This window comes from Anser cygnoides, chromosome 5, assembly GCF_040182565.1.
Source record: "Anser cygnoides isolate HZ-2024a breed goose chromosome 5, Taihu_goose_T2T_genome, whole genome shotgun sequence".
NCBI classification, from domain to species: domain Eukaryota; kingdom Metazoa; phylum Chordata; class Aves; order Anseriformes; family Anatidae; genus Anser; species Anser cygnoides.
Genome location: NC_089877.1, coordinates 42,459,401 through 42,482,260, shown reverse-complemented (window position 1 = coordinate 42,482,260; position 22,860 = coordinate 42,459,401). Strand labels below are relative to the sequence as shown.

General features: G+C 44.7%; 1 protein-coding gene across 7 annotated transcripts in view; it reads right to left on the bottom strand.

The window, feature by feature from the left end:
• The window catches only part of YLPM1 (YLP motif containing 1), a 39,147-nt gene extending 19,427 nt beyond the window's left edge, over positions 1-19,720 (bottom strand). For 4 of the 7 annotated variants that reach the window (XM_066998102.1, XM_048059691.2, XM_066998105.1 and 1 more), the window contains exons 1-6: positions 18,577-19,719; positions 13,599-13,844; positions 12,517-12,711; positions 10,640-11,382; positions 5,190-7,604; positions 1,245-1,353 (exon numbers count right to left, since the gene is read on the bottom strand). In XM_066998102.1, the coding sequence (XP_066854203.1) occupies positions 1,245-1,353; positions 5,190-7,604; positions 10,640-11,382; positions 12,517-12,711; positions 13,599-13,844; positions 18,577-19,650 (4,782 nt within the window). In that variant the 5' untranslated portion in view covers positions 19,651-19,719. Of the gene's footprint in view, positions 1-1,244; positions 1,354-5,189; positions 7,605-10,639; positions 11,383-12,516; positions 12,712-13,598; positions 13,845-18,576 lie in introns of all 7 variants that reach the window. The other 3 variants (XM_066998103.1, XM_066998104.1, XM_066998107.1) reach the window with 2 other exon arrangements.
• Between the last annotated feature and the right edge of the window lie 3,140 nt (positions 19,721-22,860).

The following is a 22,860-nucleotide window of genomic DNA, read 5'->3' as shown; positions in this document are numbered from 1 at the left end:
TCAGAATCCCAGCAGATGCCAAGTTAGAGGCAGCCTTACTAGCAGCATGCAAACGAACTCAGAGAATGGCTGTAGATACAGGCTGAGATTTGTAGTAAGTTCAAAGACATGGCAGAAATCCAAAGAAAGATAAGTTGTTTGAATACCTCTGGGCAGATGGATGAAGTAGGAAATACCAAAGTTAGGAAGTAAAGTCACTTCCTAAAGATGCCAACACATCTGCAGCTCTTGGTAGCAAATCTGTTCCATTACTTTACTTTATAGACACTGTAAACAATGAAGAGGTCAGCTAGGCAAAAAGAAAACTTGCAGTGTATCATTCACAGCACAATGCTTCTCTGGAGGGAGGGACAAAGAAAACTTGGTCTGGCTAAACATCAGGCTCGCAGGTCAGTACGGCCAAATTTATTGGTACCGGTAACTTTTAGGTTATGATCTAATGAAGAATGAAGTCTGTGCATCAACTCAGCATCGACTTCAACATACATTTAACAACACTGTTGTATTCATTCTAGGAAGGATTTATAAACCTGAGTAAACATGACTGGAGAAGTTAAGCTGTCTTCTGACCTGGTATGAACTTGAACTATCAAAAAAAAAATTAAAGAATCTGAGAAGAGTTCCCAGAACCAACCAGGAGACTGGACAGCAGAGGAGTAAACTGTATCACAACAGGAGATGAAGGCACAGAGATACACAAATGTGTGCTTCCACACGCTTCACGATATTCCAGTAATGAGTATTCCTAACAAAGACAGCCAACAGAAAGCTAATATCCACTTTATCTGAGTTTCTGATGGAACTATCCTCAAATTTCTTTTTTAACCTCTTCAAAGAGGAAGGAACACTTAAAGCAGGAAAAGCAAAACAATCTGGGATTCAAAGATAATATCAGAACCTAGTTAGGTGGTGAAAAGGAGGGTCTTCTCATGAGCCTTACAATCTTTTTTCATAAGAGCTGAACTCTTCTTGCACGTTGTCTTATAGCAGTCTAGGCTGTTAAACCTCATGAGCTACTGTCCCCAGCGGGTTATGTTCAGAAGACACAGTGGACTGAACGAATAAGACAGACTTTGAAAAATCTAAAGAAACCACAGTTTCTTTGCCTCAACAAAAGACTGAAGAAGTTGTAAGGATTGCTGGGGAGGCATTCCACAGAGAAGTATGACCATCAGAGCGCAGAAAAGATCTGAAAAACACAGAATTACTACCCACGTTACTACGTGGGCTTGAGATGAATTTACCTGAAAGGCACCTCCTGGCCTCGTGCTGGTGTTCTGTGATCTTGGAGAGTCCTGTGCGGAAATGTCGGATTTAAACTCTTTCAACTTTTGCATCTGTTCTTTTTGCTCTCTGCACATGAATCACAAGAAAATGTTATTAGTCTGTAGCTCAAATGAAAACTTGAGAAATTAAAGACGTATTACACTACCATTAGCAGCCAAGTCCAAAGTAGAAAAGGACATAAACAGGCTTTATGTGGTCAACACTGATTCAGAAATCCCTGTTTGGCATCCACCTAACCATGGAGGTATATAATATATTATCTGCCTCCTTTTTTGACCACAGATTTCCTCTGTGGCATACAGTTATGCTTTAGTACTTGGCCAGAACCACTCTGCTTTGATAGTAAAGAGCAGAGCTAGACTTCTAGGTTCTGCAAAGACCTGCAAACGTGAAGCCCAGGGGAGATGCGTGCTTAAATGCTTTCAGTGACTCGCTCTGGGATGCACACTAACAAGACTGAGGCCAACTCAAAGCACAACAAAGGTTCCAACATTTAAACACAAAGTGGTGATGTTAGCTTTCCTTGCTTTATATATCTAAATGCTATTTAAGACACAACCCATACACAGTCTGCAACAGAAACCAGGACCAGCAGTGAAAGCTATGACCACCAGGCTACAAAATTCTATTCAATGTGATTTTGTTTCCTTTCAGTTTTTATTAACATCTTTTTATCTTTTTTTTCTTTAATTGTAGTAACTCTTTGTTGATATTTAATTGCATGTATTATTAAAGTAGCGCCCAAAAAACAACTAAGGAATCCCCTCTGTACTACTAGACACAACATAAGCCATCCTGATTAGCAATGCATCTGTTCAGCATCCAGGGCAAGGGGAACATGGCACACAGAAAGGGATCCCAAGTGCTGCATTAGTGCAAAGAGCATGAGCAATTGCCAGCACTTATAAGGTCTTCTTTATGCCTGGCTTAGGAAAAATAAACCACACGGTAAATATAGAACAGCATGCAGCTCTGAGTATGCTGTAACGTACATGATAAAAGCAAAGCCAGATGAAGGCTTTATCTTTGGAGATGAAAGTGATTATACTACTGGTGTGACTCCTGGTTAAAAAAATAAATAAAAAAAATCATAAGCAGTCTCCTTAAAGTTGTTTTTACCATTCAGACTGGGGTCACCTGCTCAGAAACACCTGATGTGAAGTACCAGTGTAATTAATTTTAATAATATCCTCAAATGAAATTTAAAAACAACAGTATCACATTTATATTTCCCCTTTTTAGTGAATTAGAAAGTTGTATAAATCTACTTCCTTACATAAAAGGTTTTAGTTTCTATGCTCAAGCATCTCAGCTCTAATAAATTATTCACTTAGGCACTGATTCCCAAACTATGGTCCTTAAATTAAGTCCACTGGCTTGTAGCCATTCACATTAAACAGCTCAACTGGCCTCCTGAGGCTATAAGAAAGCCAGGAAGCTGAAAACAAGCTGTTGCTCCAAAACTTTTGGCAAATGTTGCTTTGTAACACAGATTTCACAGTTACTAACACCTGTTGAATTAATCTAATTGCAGTGAAATATTAATTTATTCATAATAACAGTTCTCCCTTCCCTTTTTGAAATGGCTTTTCTTGCAATTTCTGCATGTAACTAAGACCTTCCCTCCATATGGGACAGATGCTTAGCGATCAGACAGATGCTCAGCAATCTTACGAGTTTGGAAACAATACAACTTCAAGAAAAGTGCAAAAATGTCTCTATCTTTCAACATGGTTTAACGATAATGTAACAGTAATAACTGATTTTCATTTTAACTATTCATTATTTTAGCAAAATACCTTCCTTGTGAAGTTAAGTCCTTGTCTTTGCTACGTACCAATCATAAGCTATCTCACAACAACTCATGAATAAGATGAACCATGTGAACCTCTAGTAAATTTCTTCTTTACAATCTCCCCCAAAAGATCTCACTCCTCACTTACTGGACATAGTAAAAGAAATTTATCTTTCCAGTTTTCTCATGAATGCATGTAATGAACCAAAACTCAGGCATCAAATCACAAAGAAAACATTTGGATAGAGGGTATGCACTCTCTTCTTATATTACTAAATTTACTGAGCCCTATCCTACTAGATATTTCTGATGTTTAAGAGGTTATTATTCTGTCACTTCTTTTAAAACCTTAAGGAGTCATGTCCTCCTAATTTGACAACACTGTTGTGTTGATCCTCAGAATTAAGATCAACTAAGCTTAACCAAATTACTCATCGAGGATGCTAGAGTTCAAATGAGAGAATATTGTAAAAAGGAAAAAAGCACCTACGCTTTAATTAAGAAGCAGTATCCAAAATTTTAATAGGTCCCACTATGTGAATTAGGAACCACCTTAATGCAGATCTTGACATGTATTTAAAAGTAATTATCAACAAAGTCATCTGAGGACAACAGAAAGATTAAGAAGCAATTATCAACAAGCTCCTTTGAGGATAACAAAAATGTTGGTCAGGTGATGTGGACAGATCTATTCTTGGAAAGTAACAAATGGAGATGCCCTACTCATGGGGAAATGGGTGACCATTTATTTAAGGAAAAAAGCCCATCCACAAAAGCTGGGATGGAGATAGTCCAAATAACTAGTTCCACACAAGCTTCCATTATCACGCTGTAGAGAAAGGAAATGAAGTCATTACTGTGCAAATGGAGGAAGAAATCAGGAAAGGGGTACCATCTCCACAGAAAAACCAAACTATTCTCATAGCTTGGCTTTAAATGCTTTGTTGGACAGCTGTAGAGAGAAAAATAACATCCTTAAGGAGCATCAATATAAGAAACACCATGCAACAGGTTCTCACGGCACCTGTTCTCATGGCGGGGGAAGTTTAGGCTGGACATCAGGAAGAGGTTCTTCACCGAGAGGGTGGTCGCACACTGGAACAGGCTCCCCAGGGAAGTAGTCACTGCACCGAGCCTGTCTGAATTTAAAAAGCGATTGGACTGTGCACTTAGTCACATGGTCTAAACTTTGGGCAGACCTGTGCGGTGCCAGGAGTTGGACTTGATGATCCTTATGGGTCCCTTCCAACTCGGGATATTCTATGATTCTATCTTGCAACTCCATTAGCAAATAAGCGTCCAAAAAAGAGGTTCCAAAAGTTTGCCAAGGTCATGAATTTTACAAAATTACATCAGAACAATGTTTTCTTCCAGTAAAACAGTGAACATTATTGTTAGGCTTGGAAAAGTATCTGAGTAATTGAGACAACTCCTGGAACTGGAAACAGAGTAAGAAGGCTTGTCTGACACCAGTCATTCACTCTACAAATACATAAAGTGCACTCCCCTATACAGAGACCCAGTCTTAAAATTAGTACTTCTCTTGTGTGAAGTAAAATGAGAGAATACTTTTAAACGTATATTTTGTTCTGAGAAAGACACGAAGAGAGGAGGGAGTCAGTAAGTTTTGTTTTGTTCTATAAAAAGCTCTGAATCTCAGAGGCAGCCCATTAGTGTTTAAGATTTTGAAAATTTCATCCACATCCAAACTGCCCATATGGCTGGTTAGAGCTACAATAGGACTGACTTGTCTATTTATCAGCCGAAACTGGAGGAGGATTCACAAGTAAAGCTTGGGACATCAAAATCTGGCTGCTTCTAGTCAAACCCAGAGTATTTGATTTGCATTGGAAAGAGCGAGGAAGATAGGTCAGAAATACAAGAGTCAGGTCATCACAACATACTAATGCAGGACAACTAACATTTAGCACGAAGATGTCCAAAAGGAAATTAACATCCTTCACACAACACCATACAACTGGAGTGTAACAGCTCAGAAGTTCAAAAATCTAGAAAACACGCAATAATATCACAATGTGTAAGAAAATCTAATAAGCCTACTTAGTCATTTCTCTTTCCGCAAAAGTGACAGAATCAAGCAACTCACCGAAGCATTTTGAGCTCCTGGGCAGCTTTCAGAATTATCTCGTGCTGTCTTTGGCTAAGGACCATCACTCCCCCCAAGGACTGTTCCGAGTCCAGGTTTGAATCTGCTCCCAGCATATCAGAGGAATGTGAAGGTGGAAGAAGGGATGAATCTAGCTGATCACCCATAGGTCGCAGTCTGTCTCCATCATCTGGATACCACCTATCCGTCAAGCGTTCCCTCTCCCAGTCAGTCCTTTCAGGAAGGTAGTCCTGCTTCTCCCGCCACGTGTCGTATCTCTCTGGATACTCTCGAATCCTCAGCTCCCCCCTGTCTCGGAGGTCTCTGTCATAGTGATCTCTGTTCCTATCGTCCCTCCACCTATCTTCACGGTATCTGTCCAGAGGTGGGAGAGGTGGTAATGGTGGGAGAGGGGGGATATCTAGGTCACGATTCCCCATTTCTCTATCATCCATAGGCCTCATGTCCCAGTCTCTATTATCCCATTCTCTGTCCACATCTTGATCATAAATATCTGTGGATCTTCCTGTCCTATCTAGATCTCTGTCTAGTTCCCTCTCCCTTGGCCTTTTCCAGTCATCCCACCATGAATCTCGTCTGTCGTGATCAGATGATAAAGGAGGTAGTGGTGGTAGGGGAGATAACGGAGGCAATGAATGGTGAGATTGCAACCTGTCATCTCTATCATATGGATCTACAGAATCATCCTGATAATCAGAGTTGTGATCTCCCCAGTATCGTTCTCTTTCCCAGTCATCCAACCGCTCATGCTCCAGAGGAAGGTCATCCCTACTATCTAAAGGAAACTCCTCCTGCATTCCCTCGTCTTCATGACTCCAAGAACCCCTGAGTGCATCATCTCGATGGTACGGAGGCAATTTGTCAGGATCGTCTCCTAGGTGAATTGGTTTATCTATACTGCCCGCGTCAGACCTCCCTGCTTCCCTCTCCCGGCTATCCGGCCTCCTGACATGTCCCCTCTCGTGGCTACCTGCCCTCCGGACAGGACCCCTCTCCCGGCTACCTGCCCTCCTGACAGGGACCCTCTCCCTGCTGCCCGCCCGCCTCACAGGGACCCTCTCCCTGCTCCCTGCCCGCCGCATGGGGTCCCTCTCCCTGCTGCCCGCCCGCCTCATGGGCTCCCTTTCCCTACTGCCCGCCCGCCTGACGGGTCCCCTCTCCCTGCTGCCCGCCCGCTGTGCCCTGTCCCGGCTGCCTGTCCGCCCGGCGAGCTCCCTGTCTCGGCTAGACATCACCCTCTCCCTGCTGTCTGACCGGCCACCCAGCGTCCTCTCCCGGCTACCAGACCGCCCGTCGGGCATCCTCTCCCTGCTGCCCGACCGCCTGTCTGCCATCCTCTCCCTGCTGCCCGCTCTCCTGAACATCCCCCTGCCACGGACAGATGCCTGCCTAGCCTGCCCCCTGCCCCTGTACACGTATCCTCTGCCACGGCCCTCGTCCATCCTGCCCATTCCCCGGCCGTGGCCATCATCCATCCTGCCCATTCCCCAGCCACCGTCCATCCTGCCCATTCCCCGGCCACCGTCCATCCTGCCCATTCCTCGCCCGTCCATCCTGCCCATGCCCCTGCCACGGCCCATTCCCCAGCCACGGCCATCCCCCTGCCCCCTGCCCCGGCCATCATCCATCCTGCCCTGCCCCCTTCCTCTGTTTCCTGGTCCCTTGCCTCTGTCTTCATGCATAAATGGCCCTTTCCCTCTGCCTTCCGGCCCAGGCAGGCCCTGCGTACTGTCCGAACCAAGCAGCTGGCTCTCTGAGGAATTCAAATCCTGGTTTCCTGTTACAGGGGTCACCGCACCTCCCGGCCTTGCAACACCTGACTGCAAAGCTCCAGAGTTACTAGAAAGGGATGTCGAAGTCTGGTTCTGGATAGGTGGAGTAGTTGCTTTGGAGTCTTCTACTTGCTGGTTGGGATCGTGTGAACTCCACGTCCACTTCTTAGGAGGATCTGAAATAGTTTCTTTGACTTCACCTTTGGATGGTTCCTGTTGAGTGCTTGTGAGGTCCTCACTCGGCTCAACGGAGCCCGTACTTGTCACGTCAGTAGACTGCGTTCTACTTCCAGCCTGCTGATTGCCACCCATGTCTGTAAAAGGCTCTTTGTTTTCTGATCGTGAGTCTGTTTGTGACTGCTGCTGTCCTAGAGGAGGCCTGGGCCCCCTCCACCGTGGACCACTCGGTCGGGAACCATGTGCATGTGATGTATTTTGGGAAGTATAAAATTGTGCTGCTGGTCCACGTGGGATAGTTCCCCATCGACTCGTGTGCTGTCCATCAGTGTTCTGTCGGTCAAAACGCGACCTGTGTCCTTCTGAGCGCTGAGAGTCAAAACGGGGCCCTCTTGGTCTCGAGCCTTCAAATTTGTCGTATCCTCTTCCTCGAGGTCCATCAAACCTGCGCATGAAATAACAGCAGTTTTATTCAAATGAACACGTCAAATAAAACTTGTCTAAAAACCAGTTTCACACTCCCTCTGTTTAACTGATGCGTCCTAGTGTGCCTTAGGATCAGATCCGTTTGAACCAGTGCAGAAGCACAGAGACCTCCTTCTCCACCACAACACTGCCCAGTGAAGACCAGTCTAAGCCACCTGCAAACAACGTAACCCTAAAAAGGAAACTTGGCTTAAGTATCTCAGGATTGAAACTCACCTTGAAAAAAACTTGCAAACTCAATGGAGAAAAGCTTTGACCTTTTGTTTAAAGACAGTTTTGTTGAAAACAACAACTGCTGTTGAACTTTTGTTTTAAAACTTCGCAACAAGCTTACCTAACTGTGATGACAAAGGCCTTATAGACATATCTATAAATATATATCCTCACAGAAAGTGCAGCGAGCTGTGATATTGTCCAGTTCTACGCAAGACAATATGCCTAAAACACACACATTTTTATTGCATCACTTTTATCCTTTTCTACTCTTGCTTGAAGACAAGGAAATAGGTCTGGCAAACCAGCATAAAGAATAATTTATGCAATCGTATTTAGCAAGGCTGATCTAGTCAAAAAAACAACCTTTAGGCACATGCTCAAATATTGATTTACATAACAGACTACAACACATCAAATTCATTTTACACAAAATGTAGAACTTGTTCCTGAACCAGTGCAGAAGCACTGTTCCTGAAGTTAAATGGCTTGGGTATCTGGGATTCACAGTTGTCTCTCACTGGATATTAATTCATTATTGCCTAGTTACCAGCAGCAGTTGACTTTTTGCAGAATTTAATGTTTCAGTGAGCAATATACCAAATGAGCTCATTTACACAACCTCAAAGAATTTTAATAATCCTATTAAGATAACACTTCAGTAGAAAAAGTAGAAAGTACGTTTTCTGTTGGAACAAAACTGCCTTTTGTTTGGGGTGTGTGTGGTCGAGATGAACAGAATGAAAAAAATATAAAATGCAGTAGCAAGATATCTTAGATTTGAAGGACCAACTTCTACATATAAGATATAGCAAGAAGAAAAGGTTGGATACTGTAAGACATACTTCATCCCCAAGATTCTGAAAATTAGTTTAAGGGAATTCTTCAGAGTTTCTTGATAAATGTTAATTGCTAAAAAGTGGTGGGTGGGAGTGTGTCTTTTTGTATGTCTAATCGTTACCTGGGACTTTGGAATAGCACCAGGTAACACACAATATTTTAAATTTATCACAGTTTCAATTAAAAATTTATTACAGCTCTGTTTTCTATTGCCTATATTGAGAACAAACAGTAAACAGATTTTTGGAAAAGCTTTGATAAAACCATAGAATAGTCACGCAATTACAATATAGGAATGCACAAAGGTTACAGTGTTATTTTAAAAAATCCTTTTTTAAAAATTTTAAAATATTTTAATGTAAGTGGGCTCAAAAATAAAGCCATTGTACATACTTTCTAGAAATTTCTCATTATCCATAGTCTATGGTCACACAGCACTGAGCTCTAAACTAACGCACATATAAAAGACACGCGCTAGCAAATCACTGAAAACAGTCTGCAGAACTGCACATCCAAAAAACCCCCAGGACCAGAAATGACGCTTTTTTTAAACCCATGGGGAGACAGAAAATTATTCAAAGTTATAAAAATTCAAGTATGATGCTTGTACTTCATGAATTACTATTCACGAATGATCACTTCGGAATCAAAAAGAAGGGAAATGAACACGAAGATATGACTGTAAAAATCTAGTGAGTATGCGAGGATAGAAACAATTCAACGGAATAACGCTGCTTTTTGGTTCACTAGGCATCACAGCAATCAGTCTCGAACTAATGACCAGACAGAACAGATGTTTTTGCAACCTGATATCATGTCAACCATGGAAAAACAAACAATAAAAAAAAAGTCCAAAAGGAACATCAAACCATATCGCAGATATAAAACCACATAAAAGACATAGAACACTGGTTTTTAAAGTAACTTTACATTGAGACAGTAGGTCATCCATCCGACAAAACGCAGACTTAAATTTGAATAAAAGTACACCTCACAAGAAGATAAAGACCAAGACCATCAGATGTTAGGCAAAACAACAAGAATCCTACCATTAGACTAAGGCGCTAAATCTTCACCTCTCCTTCTTTTTCTTGTTTATAATTGTTTGAATGCTAAGTAACGCTGCACATGTAGAAAAACACTGATTTGGATGCAAGACAAACAACACCTCTCTCTCATCAGAAAGCCATTTTGAAATGTGCAGCAAATAGGGCAATCGTCTAGTTACAGAACTCTCCCACGCTAGAAATTAAAGTACTGGTGAAGAGCTCTGAATCTTTAATTTCTTTCTGCTGTAAATGGATTTGGGTTGCAAACAAAGAATAAATTTTGTTGTTTAAAAAAAAAAAATCTAAATTTCTGGTAATTCGATTATCATAGCATGTTCAACTGAATATGTATTTGAACACTATCCTGAATTCCTTTCAGAAGGTCCACACCGAAGTGCTATTGCATATAGCAGTGACTTAAAAACATTCCCTCAACACTTTTGCTTTGTATATTCCTAAACTGCATTCCAAGTACCACAAATCAAACACTGGGAATTTATACGGCTTCTCATGAAAGGTCATTCTTTCAAATGTGATTTATCGTTAACCTAAAGACAGTAAAGATTTCTCAAATATTTACAGCATCTTTCCTGTTTTCAAAAAATGGATATTACATTTCTGAAAAAGAAAAGGGAGCAGTGTGCCTAAGCATTTCACTAGAGAAAAGTATTTGACTCTAGGTAACGCTCAGGTGAACAGCATTTACCTGTTTTTGCTTTAATCAGATAAATACAGAACATGGTGTACACCCATTAAGAGCAAAACTCCATCAAACGCACAATTTACACAACCTCAGGAAAATTTGAGAATAAGGCATAATGCTTCATTTCTTGATATACCGCTAAAAGGGTGCTAGCCTTGAATGTGTATAAATCGATAAAAATATCCTTACCTAGGACCTCTGGGGCCTTCAAAACGTGCTGATCTGGGAGGATCTGGAAGCAATCCACCTGATCTCACTGGTTTATCCTGCATGGTAGGGGTATGCGTTGAAGACAGTGCAGAAGGGCCTTTCAGTTCCCCACATCCTTGCTCAGATGAAATAGAGACATTTTGTTTATTATGGTGAACTTGAGACTTTCCGTGGTCTGAAGAGCTGAAGGATGAACTTACTTGAGAATGGTAAGTTGAATATACAGGTGAGCTAGCTATTTTTGATGCATAGGTACCAGGGGTGGGAAGCAGAGCTGGCCTTGGTGTTTCAGTGGACTGATTGCTTTGCGAACTAGATCCTGAAGGGACAGAGGAGTTAGATAACTGAGATACAGAAGACAGAGGTGGAGGGACCAGTGGGGGTGTAGCTGAAGGTAAAGTTGGAGGCATAACAGGAATGCCACCTGGAGCCGTTTGAGAATACGGAACAAATGGAGGCGGAAGTGAAACATTTGCAGGGTACTGGTTCTTCAAATTTTGGAGTGAGCTCACTTTCTCCTGCAGATGGGACTGAGTGACCTTCATCTGTTCATCCCATGCTTTCCACTGTTTCTCATACTCTTGCAGCTGGTCTTTGTGAGGATAGGTTTGAAGCTGATGCTGCCACTGTTGGTTCATTGACCGCTCCCAGTCTTTATGAAGCTGCTGGAACTGTTTTTGCTGTGTCTCATAATGTCGCAGCTGCATCTCCACTGACATAGTCTGCAAGGAGAATATGAGAATAACTTCAAAAGAGCATCTTAGTTATCTTCAAGGCCACGTATTTTAGTATCACTTGTAACATCACAACTTCTGACTTGTGCAGAAACCTGAGGAAGAACTACAGCGAAACAAAAGCAAACACTGAGATGTCTGAAGTCAATTTACACATTGCATGACTGGAGGGCAAACATTTAGTATAAAAGACTATTTTTTTTTAAAGGAGAAAGCTAAAGAAAAATATAACCAAAGGCCTCCACGCTCTATTATTACTGCATGCTTACGACAGCTATGAAAGCCCAAATCAATCTTCACACTTTCAATACACGCAGCATGTGACTATTTCTCAAGGTTTCAGTTTCTAACTCTATTAATCTACACAGAGTTGCTTCAGCTGTCAGCAATGATTTTTCTCTAACCTTTTACTAGATCATAATTTACACAGTGCAGCTTCTATCAGCAGTTAGTGTTTCCTTATGTGTACACACAGGTCCTACTATCCATGGGCTTGATCTGTTCTGAGATTTTTGGGTTTACACTTCAAGATTTTTTTTAAACAAACCCGACAGCCCAAACCACTTAAGGAATGCTTAAACCATAAAAAGCTGACTCAACTAATAAAGCAATCAGCTTCTACTTTAAAGGCTGCAACAGTGATATAATTATCTGAATCTGTTATTAAGACACCATCACCGTACACATTTTTGTACTGTGATATTGTAAAAAAAAAAAGGGGGGGGGGGAAACACAGCTACCAAATTACCTCACACCATCATCTGTGTAACTGACCTTTCTCCTGAAGAATTTCTCCAGCAGTAAAATGTTCAAAACTGAGTAAATTCAACATTGTGTTCAGCTTTGCTCCTGTATCATTCAGGTATGTCTGAAAATCGTTTGACAAGCATACAGTCTTATATTTCTCATCCTACTAAAGCTTCATCACCACCTCTCAATTTTTTTTTCATTCTGAAGTTGAGTGACAGTAGGAAAAGGGGATATAGACTTCTGCACATGCAGAAAGAGAAGCTAGACAAATGGACCAACCACAGCAAAGTATCCAACTACTTATTTTGCAGCAAACCACGAATGTTAGGTCACTCACAAAGTATATCAAATACCATCTCCTTAGTGTTTCACCTGTAAATGTGGAGGCTGTTGCATGATCTGTTGATACTGCTGTACTATCTGCTGCAGCTGGGCATGCTTCTGCATTATCCTCTGGTACTGAAATCCAACTCGGTGATGGGGATGCTGCTGCCATTGAGCTGCTGCTGCTTGCAACTGTTGCAATCTCAAATCTTCCTCTGGGTCATCAGGAGGATCAATATTGAGCTAGGGAAATAGGCAAATATTATAAATAAAGGGAGACTTCTGTCAGAAGAGAACATTGGGTCGCTACCCAGTTTACAGGAACTTTCCCAGCACTCCTTATTTTACCACCCTGTATTTCAGTGTTCTGGCCACCCCTAACTGCTGGAAGATATTTCCTTTATTCTTGTACAATCTGATCTAAAGTTTAGGCTGAGGGGGATTAGGGTGTTCATACATACAGAAACTTACCTGTAGGTAAGAGATTAAAGCAGATCTGTTCTGTGCTGCTCACAGCAAATGCAATGAGACAGCAATGCTTTTTCATGATGAGGTAAAGGAATTCCAAATGCATCATTTTGCCACTTTGTAGGAACCTGCACACCATAAATTTAAAGCAAAGCATATCCTGCAGGGTAATCTACCACCTTACAGTAACCTGTTCAAACATCAAAGCCGTGACCTCCATCCATTATGGAGCAACTATCATTACACACTCCGACTAAATATTCTGCACAAAGCTCTTGGCTTTCAGACAAACTATAATACACAGGGAGAAGGGGAGACAGAACCGAAACTGACAGAGAAGAATAAAATATCGTGTCTAAAAGCATCTACCAAGTACTTGATTTTGCACTTAGGTATCACAATGTGATTCTCATAGACAAAGATGACAACGTTGGGGAAAGCATGAGTGAGCCAAGCTTGGTGCATGTGTGGGTGACTATGTAAATCTGCACGAGAGGTTTGTTTTTTTTTAACTGGTGCAGCCTTAACAAATGTTCTTTTAATGTTGTTTTACCATATTTAGTTATTGTTACACAGTATGCATGAGAATTTAATGGCAATATTTTCCTGTTTTGTCCCATGTAGCACAGCACAACACAGCAGCACCTCTCTGCAAAGCCTACCTGAGTTTCAGTGGAGGTAAGAGAAGACTCGTCTTCTTTGGAAGCTGGAGGCAGGGATTCATTCAGCGGAGGAGGTTCAGACTGCTGCGTTGAAGCACTCATTTTCCCTTCTTCAGACTTTGCTCTCTGTTCAGATGTATCCTTCCCTACTCCCGGACCTTTCATTTGCTGCTGCCCCTGAGCATGGGCTTTTGCCCTTTGCTGCAGGCTAAGCAGGTGTTGCTGGTACCAGTATTGCTGCTGTTCCTACAACAGATAGAAATTTTCTAAGAAAAACAGCTTTCACTGGAAAAAAAACATGAAATTCATGATAGTTGCTAGAATCATGAAGAAGAAACATACACTAGAAAGATGTTTAAATCTGTTTTGAGGGAAAACTCACTTCATTATCAACAGCACTGCAGTGCAGGTCAAAAGAGTTAATCAAAATTCAGACACCACTGTGGTGTGTAGCATGCCTCACTTAATTTCCTGCTCCAAAGAGCTTACAATTAAAGAAAACAATTAAAAGCAGAAAAATGACAAATAAGTCAAAGTACTACAGGCACGTAATAGGTACCACGCTTACTAAGTTTAGTAACTTTTTATTCCTAACAAATATACGTACTTGTTTTGAGACTAACTTAGGTAAAATGAGGGACAAAAAATGCGAGCAAGGGAGCAGTAAAAAGAAAGAGTTTGAAACATTCAAAAAGGATGACAAGCGTGAACAGAGAACAGAATTAGAGTGAAAATGATGGCAGAGTAACTGGGGTGGAGAGATTTGAATAAAGGTTTGGAAAGGAAAAAGAATAATCAGAGCCAAAGAACAGTGAGGATTATTTATTATCTGAATCCTGATTAACATTCAACAGCTGAAAAGGTAAACAGATACGGCTGCACCCGAAGAACTACCCATCTCAGAAGCAGTTCAGCTTTCAGTTTTAAATACTTCAGGCTAGAATTAGGAGACTCCCAGAGCATGAAAATAGATTCAAACCACCGCGTGCTGCCACCAGCATAAAGAACAAATGACTAATGAGGAGCATCTCAACACTTACAGGACAGCGCATCTTAAAGAAAGCCAAGCAGGAACCAACTAATCTCCCTCTTCTAATACGAGAGGTATCAGGCATCAGATCGGACTAGCAGGACACAGACTAAGAACTGGCAGGAGGCAGCTCTTCACCTGACACGGCCTTGTGCTACGCAAGTCCCTGCCAGAGAATACCGCAAGTGATGAAATCTTACGGATTCAAGACACAGCTCCATAAGCTCATAGAATAAAATTCTCCAGATTTTAAAAATAAAGACACTGGTCACCATTAGGGCAGCTCCTGTACTTTAGGGTAGAATACACTTGATTTTTAAACTCTTCTCTTAGCTTCTGCTTTTAGCCACTGTCAAGGAGAACAGTAAAACACTGTACTTTTAGTCTGACCTAGTGCAACCATTCCTATGTTCTCGTGTCAGCTCTACCACCTTTGAGGATCTGTGACCATCTACTTCTTTTTTCATATTCTTCTGTCCTTCCTTTCCATCCAAGCATGCACTGTTGAGAAAAGAAATCTCTAAAGAGCCCACTCACAAACAGAAAAGAATATTTTAAGATGTCCTTGCCTTTTGGGTAAGTGTGATAACAGCAGTCGTAGGTGTTGTCTGATGTGATTGCTCAAAACTGAACTGTTCGATTTATCTTTAAGCGGGTTTAAAAGAAGCACAAGCTTCCTCCAAAAGCCTGCCTCACACTCAAAACGGGAGTGATGGTGTCTACTGCTAACAGCCTAGCAGACGCAAACACACAGATGTATCTTTTAAAAACACTTCTGTAAAACTGCAACTTGGAGATGAGGTCAGTGAAAGGAGAGGCTTCTTGGACTTCATGGTGATCCTGCAGTGACTTCGGCCAAGGGTCTTTTTAACAAGAACGTGACTCAGAAGAGCTCTCACGGGTGGAAGACGTGCATTCACGCTGCAGCACGGAACCTCTCAGGCATCTTCAACAACAAGCCGTAATGAGGGTAAGTTTCAACAGCAGGGAGGAGCATACGTCCCTCCCCGGTTACACAAAAGATGATTAAATTTATCCCTTTCAAACGGCATTGTAAGGGTAAGGAGATTTAACACGACAGGGCTGGATGCTACGCTTCCAGAGGAATGACGGACAAGCAACTGTTTGACTGCCATGAAGCCCTCTTCATCCGGAGATCCACCTCATTTTCTCCTCATTCTAATGAATCAGATAAGGGCTAAAAGTCCCAATAGGACCAGCGATTCACAGAAAGAGCTTTAAAGGACAATATCCTGCCACATACTTTTCACAGCAAGGTCAGAAACACACGCACTGCAGGCTCTAACTGAAAAGTGAGAGAAAAGTGAAACGCAGGTTTCTATAGCTCAGTCTGAAGAAAACAGAAGTATTCACGTAGAAAAAACGTCGAGTTATTTGAGCACTTATCTCTTCAAGATAACTTCAAGTTCTTCATAATTCTTCAAGTTCAACGACAAGCCCTATATCTAAGGCAGACAGCAGCATTGACATGAGCCTTTTCCCATCTCCGGCTGACCAAGAGCTACCTACGGCATCACACAACCACCGCCGAGACCAGCACTGCCAGCCCCGGCCACCTAAAGCACAACCCCGAGCAACACAAATCTGCTCTGCGGAGGAGTTTCAATGCAGCCAGTTCTCCGCATGTTACAGTGGCTATGAACGCAAGCTTGACAAAGGCTGGGAAATGACAGTAACATGTCGTGTTCGCTGCTACCTCTCCGCTTGGCTCCGTAAGTCCTCACAGTCCCCAGCTGGCGATATCGGCCCAGCCATGCCAGAAGACTAGCTCAAAATAATAGAGGAGGGACTTCAGAGAGCGCAGCAGGCTGCTGAAAGGTGACACGGTGAAGCTGCGGTAGCTTTACCAGAAGTATATAAATACATATTTATGGGTACAGCTGCACCCGCTCAGATTTGCTTCCGACTGTAAATAAACAGCAGCATACGGCGCGCAAACATCAGATGGAGCATTAACGAAATGCCACGAGCATTTGAACAGACCTTGTCAGAAGCCGTATCTAACCGTAGAGAAACACAAGAAGCCAGAAACCTAACCTGACTGTATACTTGGGAAAAGCGACACTGAACTCTCAATGCTGTCCCAGCAAAGAGAATTACCTTATTTCACACATGAAAGGGAAATAGCAGAGTACTCCGTAATGGCAAATTGCATAGCGTTTCCTTTGTTAAGAGAAAAACACCGATCTGTTTTGGCTGCAGCCACTGCTACTGCTGGATGAGAACTGAAAGAATTGCTTTCAATTACCATTAAAAAAAAAAGAGCTTAACAGGATTTTATAAATGATGAGTTACGGTCCCTGCTAAGCTTTTAAAATCGCTAGCAAGAAAGCCTCGCTCTGCTTTGCTTTCGCTATTCCTATTGCGTAAGGATTTGTTGCCCCAAATCCTGTCTTGTATTACAGCCAGCCAGTCAAAATTTTATCAAATGTATGGCCAGCAAAGTACCATATTCCTTTTGAATTAACGCTGAATTGTGAAAGAGACTAAGAACTAGGTAAGATACAAATTGTTTATACAAATACTCATGAAACAGACAACGTAAACTTTGGAGATGCTTTTCAGCAGCATTCTGCTCCATCTACTTGTGCTTAAATAACACATTAATTGTCATTGTTCCGGGAAGGACAGAATTGCTGAGGAAGAATTGAAAAAAATCTTAGCAGTTATGAAATTTCTGGCTTCACAATGGGGGAGGAATTACTTCAGTGCTTGATCTGGAGTTTAATAATTTAAGAACTCAGCAGCAGCCTCAATACCAAATTATCATCCCTTTCAACGTCTGATTTTCCAAACTTTTGGCATTAAAAGAGTCCCATTCCTACCACTGTAAGACATGAACTAATACTGTTCAAAACCCTCATAAAACTAAATCTGTGAATCACTTTGCTAGGCAGGGACCAGCTATATTGTACAAACTTAAAAATGGTACATTCCCAAATGCATCTATGTACAGGTATGAAATTTGAATGGATACAAATTAAAAGGTGTCCCAACGATTGACAAATTTAAAACGTCAGCAACTTCAACATGACGCAACAGGATTTTTGCAGGCTTAGCTCCAAATCAGAATCCTAAAATCCATTTGCCAAAAGTACATGTATTTTGAACTTAAATAAAATCAATCAAATCAGTCAAACTCCTGAGAGCACGTATGTAGGCTTTGTTCTTGCAGCTGGATCTCTACAAGCCGACCCTAAAACCCTGCAAAAGCCTCTGAATCCGAAGGAACTGTATAGCTGAGGACCTCAACTTGCATGCCTCTTTGTCCACACTCGGCCTTCAACAAGTGAACTGTCCCTAACTTAATGTGTAAGGACAGGCACATCACCTGCAGAGGAAGTGCTCCCATCTACGATGTTAAGCACATGTGCACTTTGTGGTCATCTTGGCCCTAGCGTACACATAAAAGTAGGCAGCCTTAGCCATAAAAGTATTTTTTTGCCAAAAAAAGCATTTCAGAACACTTCTCTCTGTTGCGGTTTAAGCCGAAACCAGGACACTCTCACATGCCCTATGCGATCTCATACTGGAGGACCAAACGCACAGCACAAAACTTATTTCCAGAGAGTGAAAGGCAACGAGGTACCACAGCAGAAAAACTTTTGCAGCTTTATCTGTAGCTGGTAAGGGTGAATAGCCACAACTCTGTACCTGTCAGAGCAACCAAACACGGTCCCCAAAGGACAGCCAAGCGCAGAGATTACTGAAAACAAGAGCAGAACAGGGCGCTGCAACACGCCACAAGCAAGCAGCCCGCAGCATCCTACAGAGGACCAGATGAAGTCAGCAAAGGCTCGGTGCGTTTCACCCCCGTGCTGTGCTTTGGGAAACAATTCTCCAGAGACCGCCGGACCCACTGGAGGAATTACATCCAGCGGGGAGCCGGGCTGCTTCCCCGGGGCGGCCGGGCGATGCCTTCCTCACCTGGGGGGTCATGGTGGCCGGGTCGGGCTGCGGGGCGCCGTGCTGCTCGGGGGGGGCACCGCTCTCCTGGCCGCCCCCCTGGGGACCCTCGGGCAGGGCCAGGGCCGCCGGCGGGGGGGTGAAGTGCTGCTGGGCCGCCTTGGGGGCGGGCAGGGAGGGCGCCAGGCCGGGCTGCGCCGCCTGGGAAGGGGACGCCTGCGAGGGGAGCAGGTAGGGCTGGGGGGGCGCCAGGTACGCCGGCCCGGGGGGCAGGTAGGGCTGGGCGGCGCTGGACGGCGGCGGCGGCTCCAGGTAGGAGGGGGGCGGCTCGGAGAAGGAGGGCGGCGGCTGCGAGGCCTGCGGCCGGGGCAGGTAGGGCTGGAGCGGCGGGGACTGCCCGGGGGGCGGCTGCCCGGGGGGCAGGTAGGGCTCCGCCTGCGGAGGCGGCAGGTAGGGCTGCCCGGGGGGCAGGTAGGGCTGGGCGGCGGCGGGCTGCGGGGACTGCGGCGGCGACGACAGCTCCATGTCCATGGGCACCGGCGACGAGGGCAGGGGCTCGCCCCACTCCCCGTGGCCGCCGGGCGGCTCCTGCCCGTCGCGCTTGCGGCTCGGCGGCGGCGGGGCGGCGGCGGCCGTCGGCGGCGGCTCGCGGTGCGCGAACTGCTTCTGGTAGCTGCGCACCGGCGGCACGGCCACGGGCGGCGGCGGCTGCTGCTGCTGCCAGTCCCCGAAGGAGCCCGGCAGCGGCGGCGGCGGCAGCCCCGGGGGGGGCGGCCCCGGGGGCGGCGGCGGCGGCCCGAGCAGCACGGACTGCAGCTGCTTCTGGTGCATCTGCTGCAGCTGCTGCAGCTGCGCCAGGTGCTGCTCCTGCAGGCTCAGGAACCCCGACGTCCCGCCCGGCGGCGGCGGCGGGGCGGCGGCGGAGGCGGCGGCGGGGGGCGCGGGGCCCGGCGGCGGGTAGCTGGGCAGCGGCATCGGCGGCACGGCGGGCGGCGGCACGCTGGGGGGAGGCATGGGCAGCGGCGGCGGCGGGATGGAGGTGGGCGGCGGCGGGTAGTGCCCCGCCGCGCCGTACAAGCCCCAGGCCGGGTACATGGCGGGGCGGCCGGAGCGCGGCGCGGTGCTTCCTTCCCCAGGCCGCGGCGGCGGCGGCGGCGGCGGCGGGGCGGGCGGCCCCAGGGCGCCTGCGCGGGGAGGCGCGCCGTCCTCCCGGGCAGTAGAGAGGGAGCGCCGCGCTAGAGCGGCCGCGGGCGCCGCCTGGCGGGGGGGCGCCGCGCCTGCGGGAGGCGGGCGGCGGGGCACGGTGAGAGGGCGGGAGGCGAGTGCAGAGCGCCGCGCCGCCCGGGGGGGGGGGGGGGAGCGGGGAGCGGAGAGCGGCCTCCATTTTGTGTGCGCGGGGAGGGAGCGGGGGTGGGGGAGACCCGGCCCTGGCGGTTCGGGGGGATGTGCGGAAATAACGAACGGTTTTGTTTCGCTTCAGAGGGACGTGATGGCGATAAGCCTGAGCGGCGATAATGAGGATGGAGCGCCGGACGTGTAAAATCACCTCATACATCACAGCAGCAAATCCGTTGTGTTCCCTTGCTGCCCGCTGTCCTTCCAAAACCCGAGCAGCTGTCCTGATGTTTCAGCTCTAGTTCACGGCTGGAGCACTGAGCATCCCTGCCCGCTCAGAAAACACAGGTGCACCATACAAATGAGAATCTCCCAGGAAAACTTCAGTTTGAACTTGATTATGAGACACAAATCTTTGGGAAAACCACCTCAGTTCAACACACACAACTTTCTCCTTTTGTCTAGAGGTGGCTATTGATCATTTTCTATTTGTGGTGCTCCTTTATATGATTTCTCTTACCGTGAATATGACCTCCTGATAGCATTTGCACTTCTTACCCATGTCTCTTCCAAATCCTACCTGTAACATTTATATCCCCAAGCCCTTTAGCCTAGTTTACTCACTGACTAAGCTTTGAAAGCCTGTCATTTCAAAATAGAAAACTTCTGTGGCAAAGATCCTTTGATTTATCCTCCTGAGTTCTCTCATCATCAGTTTATTCAAGGTTACTTCATGCAGGCAGGTCTCTTCCAATATTCTTGCCATTTGTTGTGGTTACTCAATGCCATGAAGAAATCCGTTACTTCCTCTTACAAAGAAATACACGTACTCAACCACTTGCCGTAGCAAGCATTTTCTGAGCTACATCTGGGAGGCTGAATTTAAGTGTAGCTTCCAAATAGCCTGAGAGATGTTTTTGTCAATACTCAAATCTATTTTAGGCTGCACTAGAATTGGCTCCTCCCAGCCAAGATTATTATTGGCTTTACCCAACACTACCTTGTCCTAAAGCAACCCTGTTTTGTCCATCTTATGCCTTCTTGTTCTTTTACAGTCTGTAACATTATTAATGTATGTCATTCAGCTGCTTTAGTTTTTTGAATGGCTCATGCTCTTCCTAATTGCTGTTCTACCACATTTCAGTTATCCCTCAAATAGACCATGTCACACCTTGGATCAATAGCTTAATTTTCCTCACTTTGGTGGTGATAATGGTGCAGCAATCTTGGGCTTTCTGCTGGTCCCCAGAAAAGAATGGAAATTATTTTCTCCCATTCGTTGCATAACTTCAGACTTTTTTGGTGGATTTTCTGACTGTTTTTTCTGTCTTGAGAAGCTTTGGGAACTGGCTATGGCAAAAGAGAGGATGTTGTGGGGGAAGCTGGAAATTTTTGAGTTACTGAGAAACATTGCCGGCATCTGTTTGTTATCTTGTGTGCAGGTTTAAATCAAGTACCAGAGTTCGGTCAGGCAGGAATTTATCTTCTGGTTTGGACCGGCAGAGTTCTGCATTCATAGGAACATCAAAGCGTTCTCACTTACCAAACTCTTTCCTATTATGCACATAATGATCTTTCCCTCCTCTGACCTACTGCAAGTTGGATCTGAGGCTGGGATGACATGGTGCACATGGAGTACATACTTTCCCCTGAACTAAGTGTCTGATATGCAGGTTCCCTGGGGACTGCTGGGGTTGGACTTGATGACTGAGGTTGTCCTTTCCTGTCCTGAGTTCCTCTTCTCATCAGGCGCTTTGCATTAATACCCAAGATTCTCTGTCTTGCTGATTACACTCAATTTACAAAAAATTTCTGATGGATTTCCCTGCTGCTCATCCTCCAACCCTCAAGAAGTGTACTTCTTGAGCAGTTCCTTATGCCTCCTAGTAACAGGTTCTTCAGGTTACTAGAACAAGCAAGGCAGATTGCTGAGTCTCTTATTTCTTAAAGTTCCTTGTAAATACACATACTTGCTTGGATTCCTACCAACGGTTCATGTGACATACATGTATTTTCATGAAGTCTATCCAGTGAGCATTCTGCTGGCAAACATTTCCCAAATTCATCGTGTTGCTGTGCCTTTGACCTCCCCATCGCGAAAAAGACTTCTATCAAATATTACCATAAGCATCTGTTTCTTTCTCCTCCAGTCTCATTCAATGTAGCTTAACTCAAGCGAAGTTATTTGCATAGGGACAATTCTAGTTAACTCTGTACTCCAATAAGTCTTTTAAAACTAGCGTTGCTCTGAAAACCAAGTAAAACAGATCTAATCCTACAACTGTTCCTCAGTCCTTGCTTGACTAAGCGTGGCCTTCAAATGTTCATGACAATACTTACTTTTAGCTTACAGAAATGTGACTTGGACTGAGAGAAGAAAATTAAGGATATTGTTTTTGACCTGTACAGTTTTACACCGTGTCAAATTTCAGGTTGGTTGGTTGGTTACCCTCTTCCTGGCTGGAGGTGGAGAAGATAAACTTCAATTGTGATAGCCTGGAAGAGGCTGATGTGTTCTGAAAGAGTCAGCATGCCGTTATTTCAGGGATACGTGTAGTAGGTGAGTCTGCAGCAAGCAAAGAGGTAGTATGGGGATAAGTCTGATGTGTTCCCAAAGTTTCCTACAACAGCTGTAAAGGAATGTGCTAACACAAAGGTTATGAGCATGTAGGGACATTTCCCAAGGACAGGAAATGATTAGCAGAGGAGAAGTGTTATTTTCACTATGCTGCCTAGCCTACAGGGATTTGAGTTCAGCCATTCTCTGCAGCCTGCACCAGTGTAAGGCACCACAGGATAAAAGCTCTATTAAAGTTTGGACATTTTCTTAATTATACCAAGCATATCAATTTCAGTCTCCCGCTCACACCCCAACTCCAGTATTTTGGCTAGGAGGCACACTACAGCATGTGGGCCTCCGGTGACTCAATTCCTCTCTCATCGCTCAGGCTTAAAACTATTCACTTCACC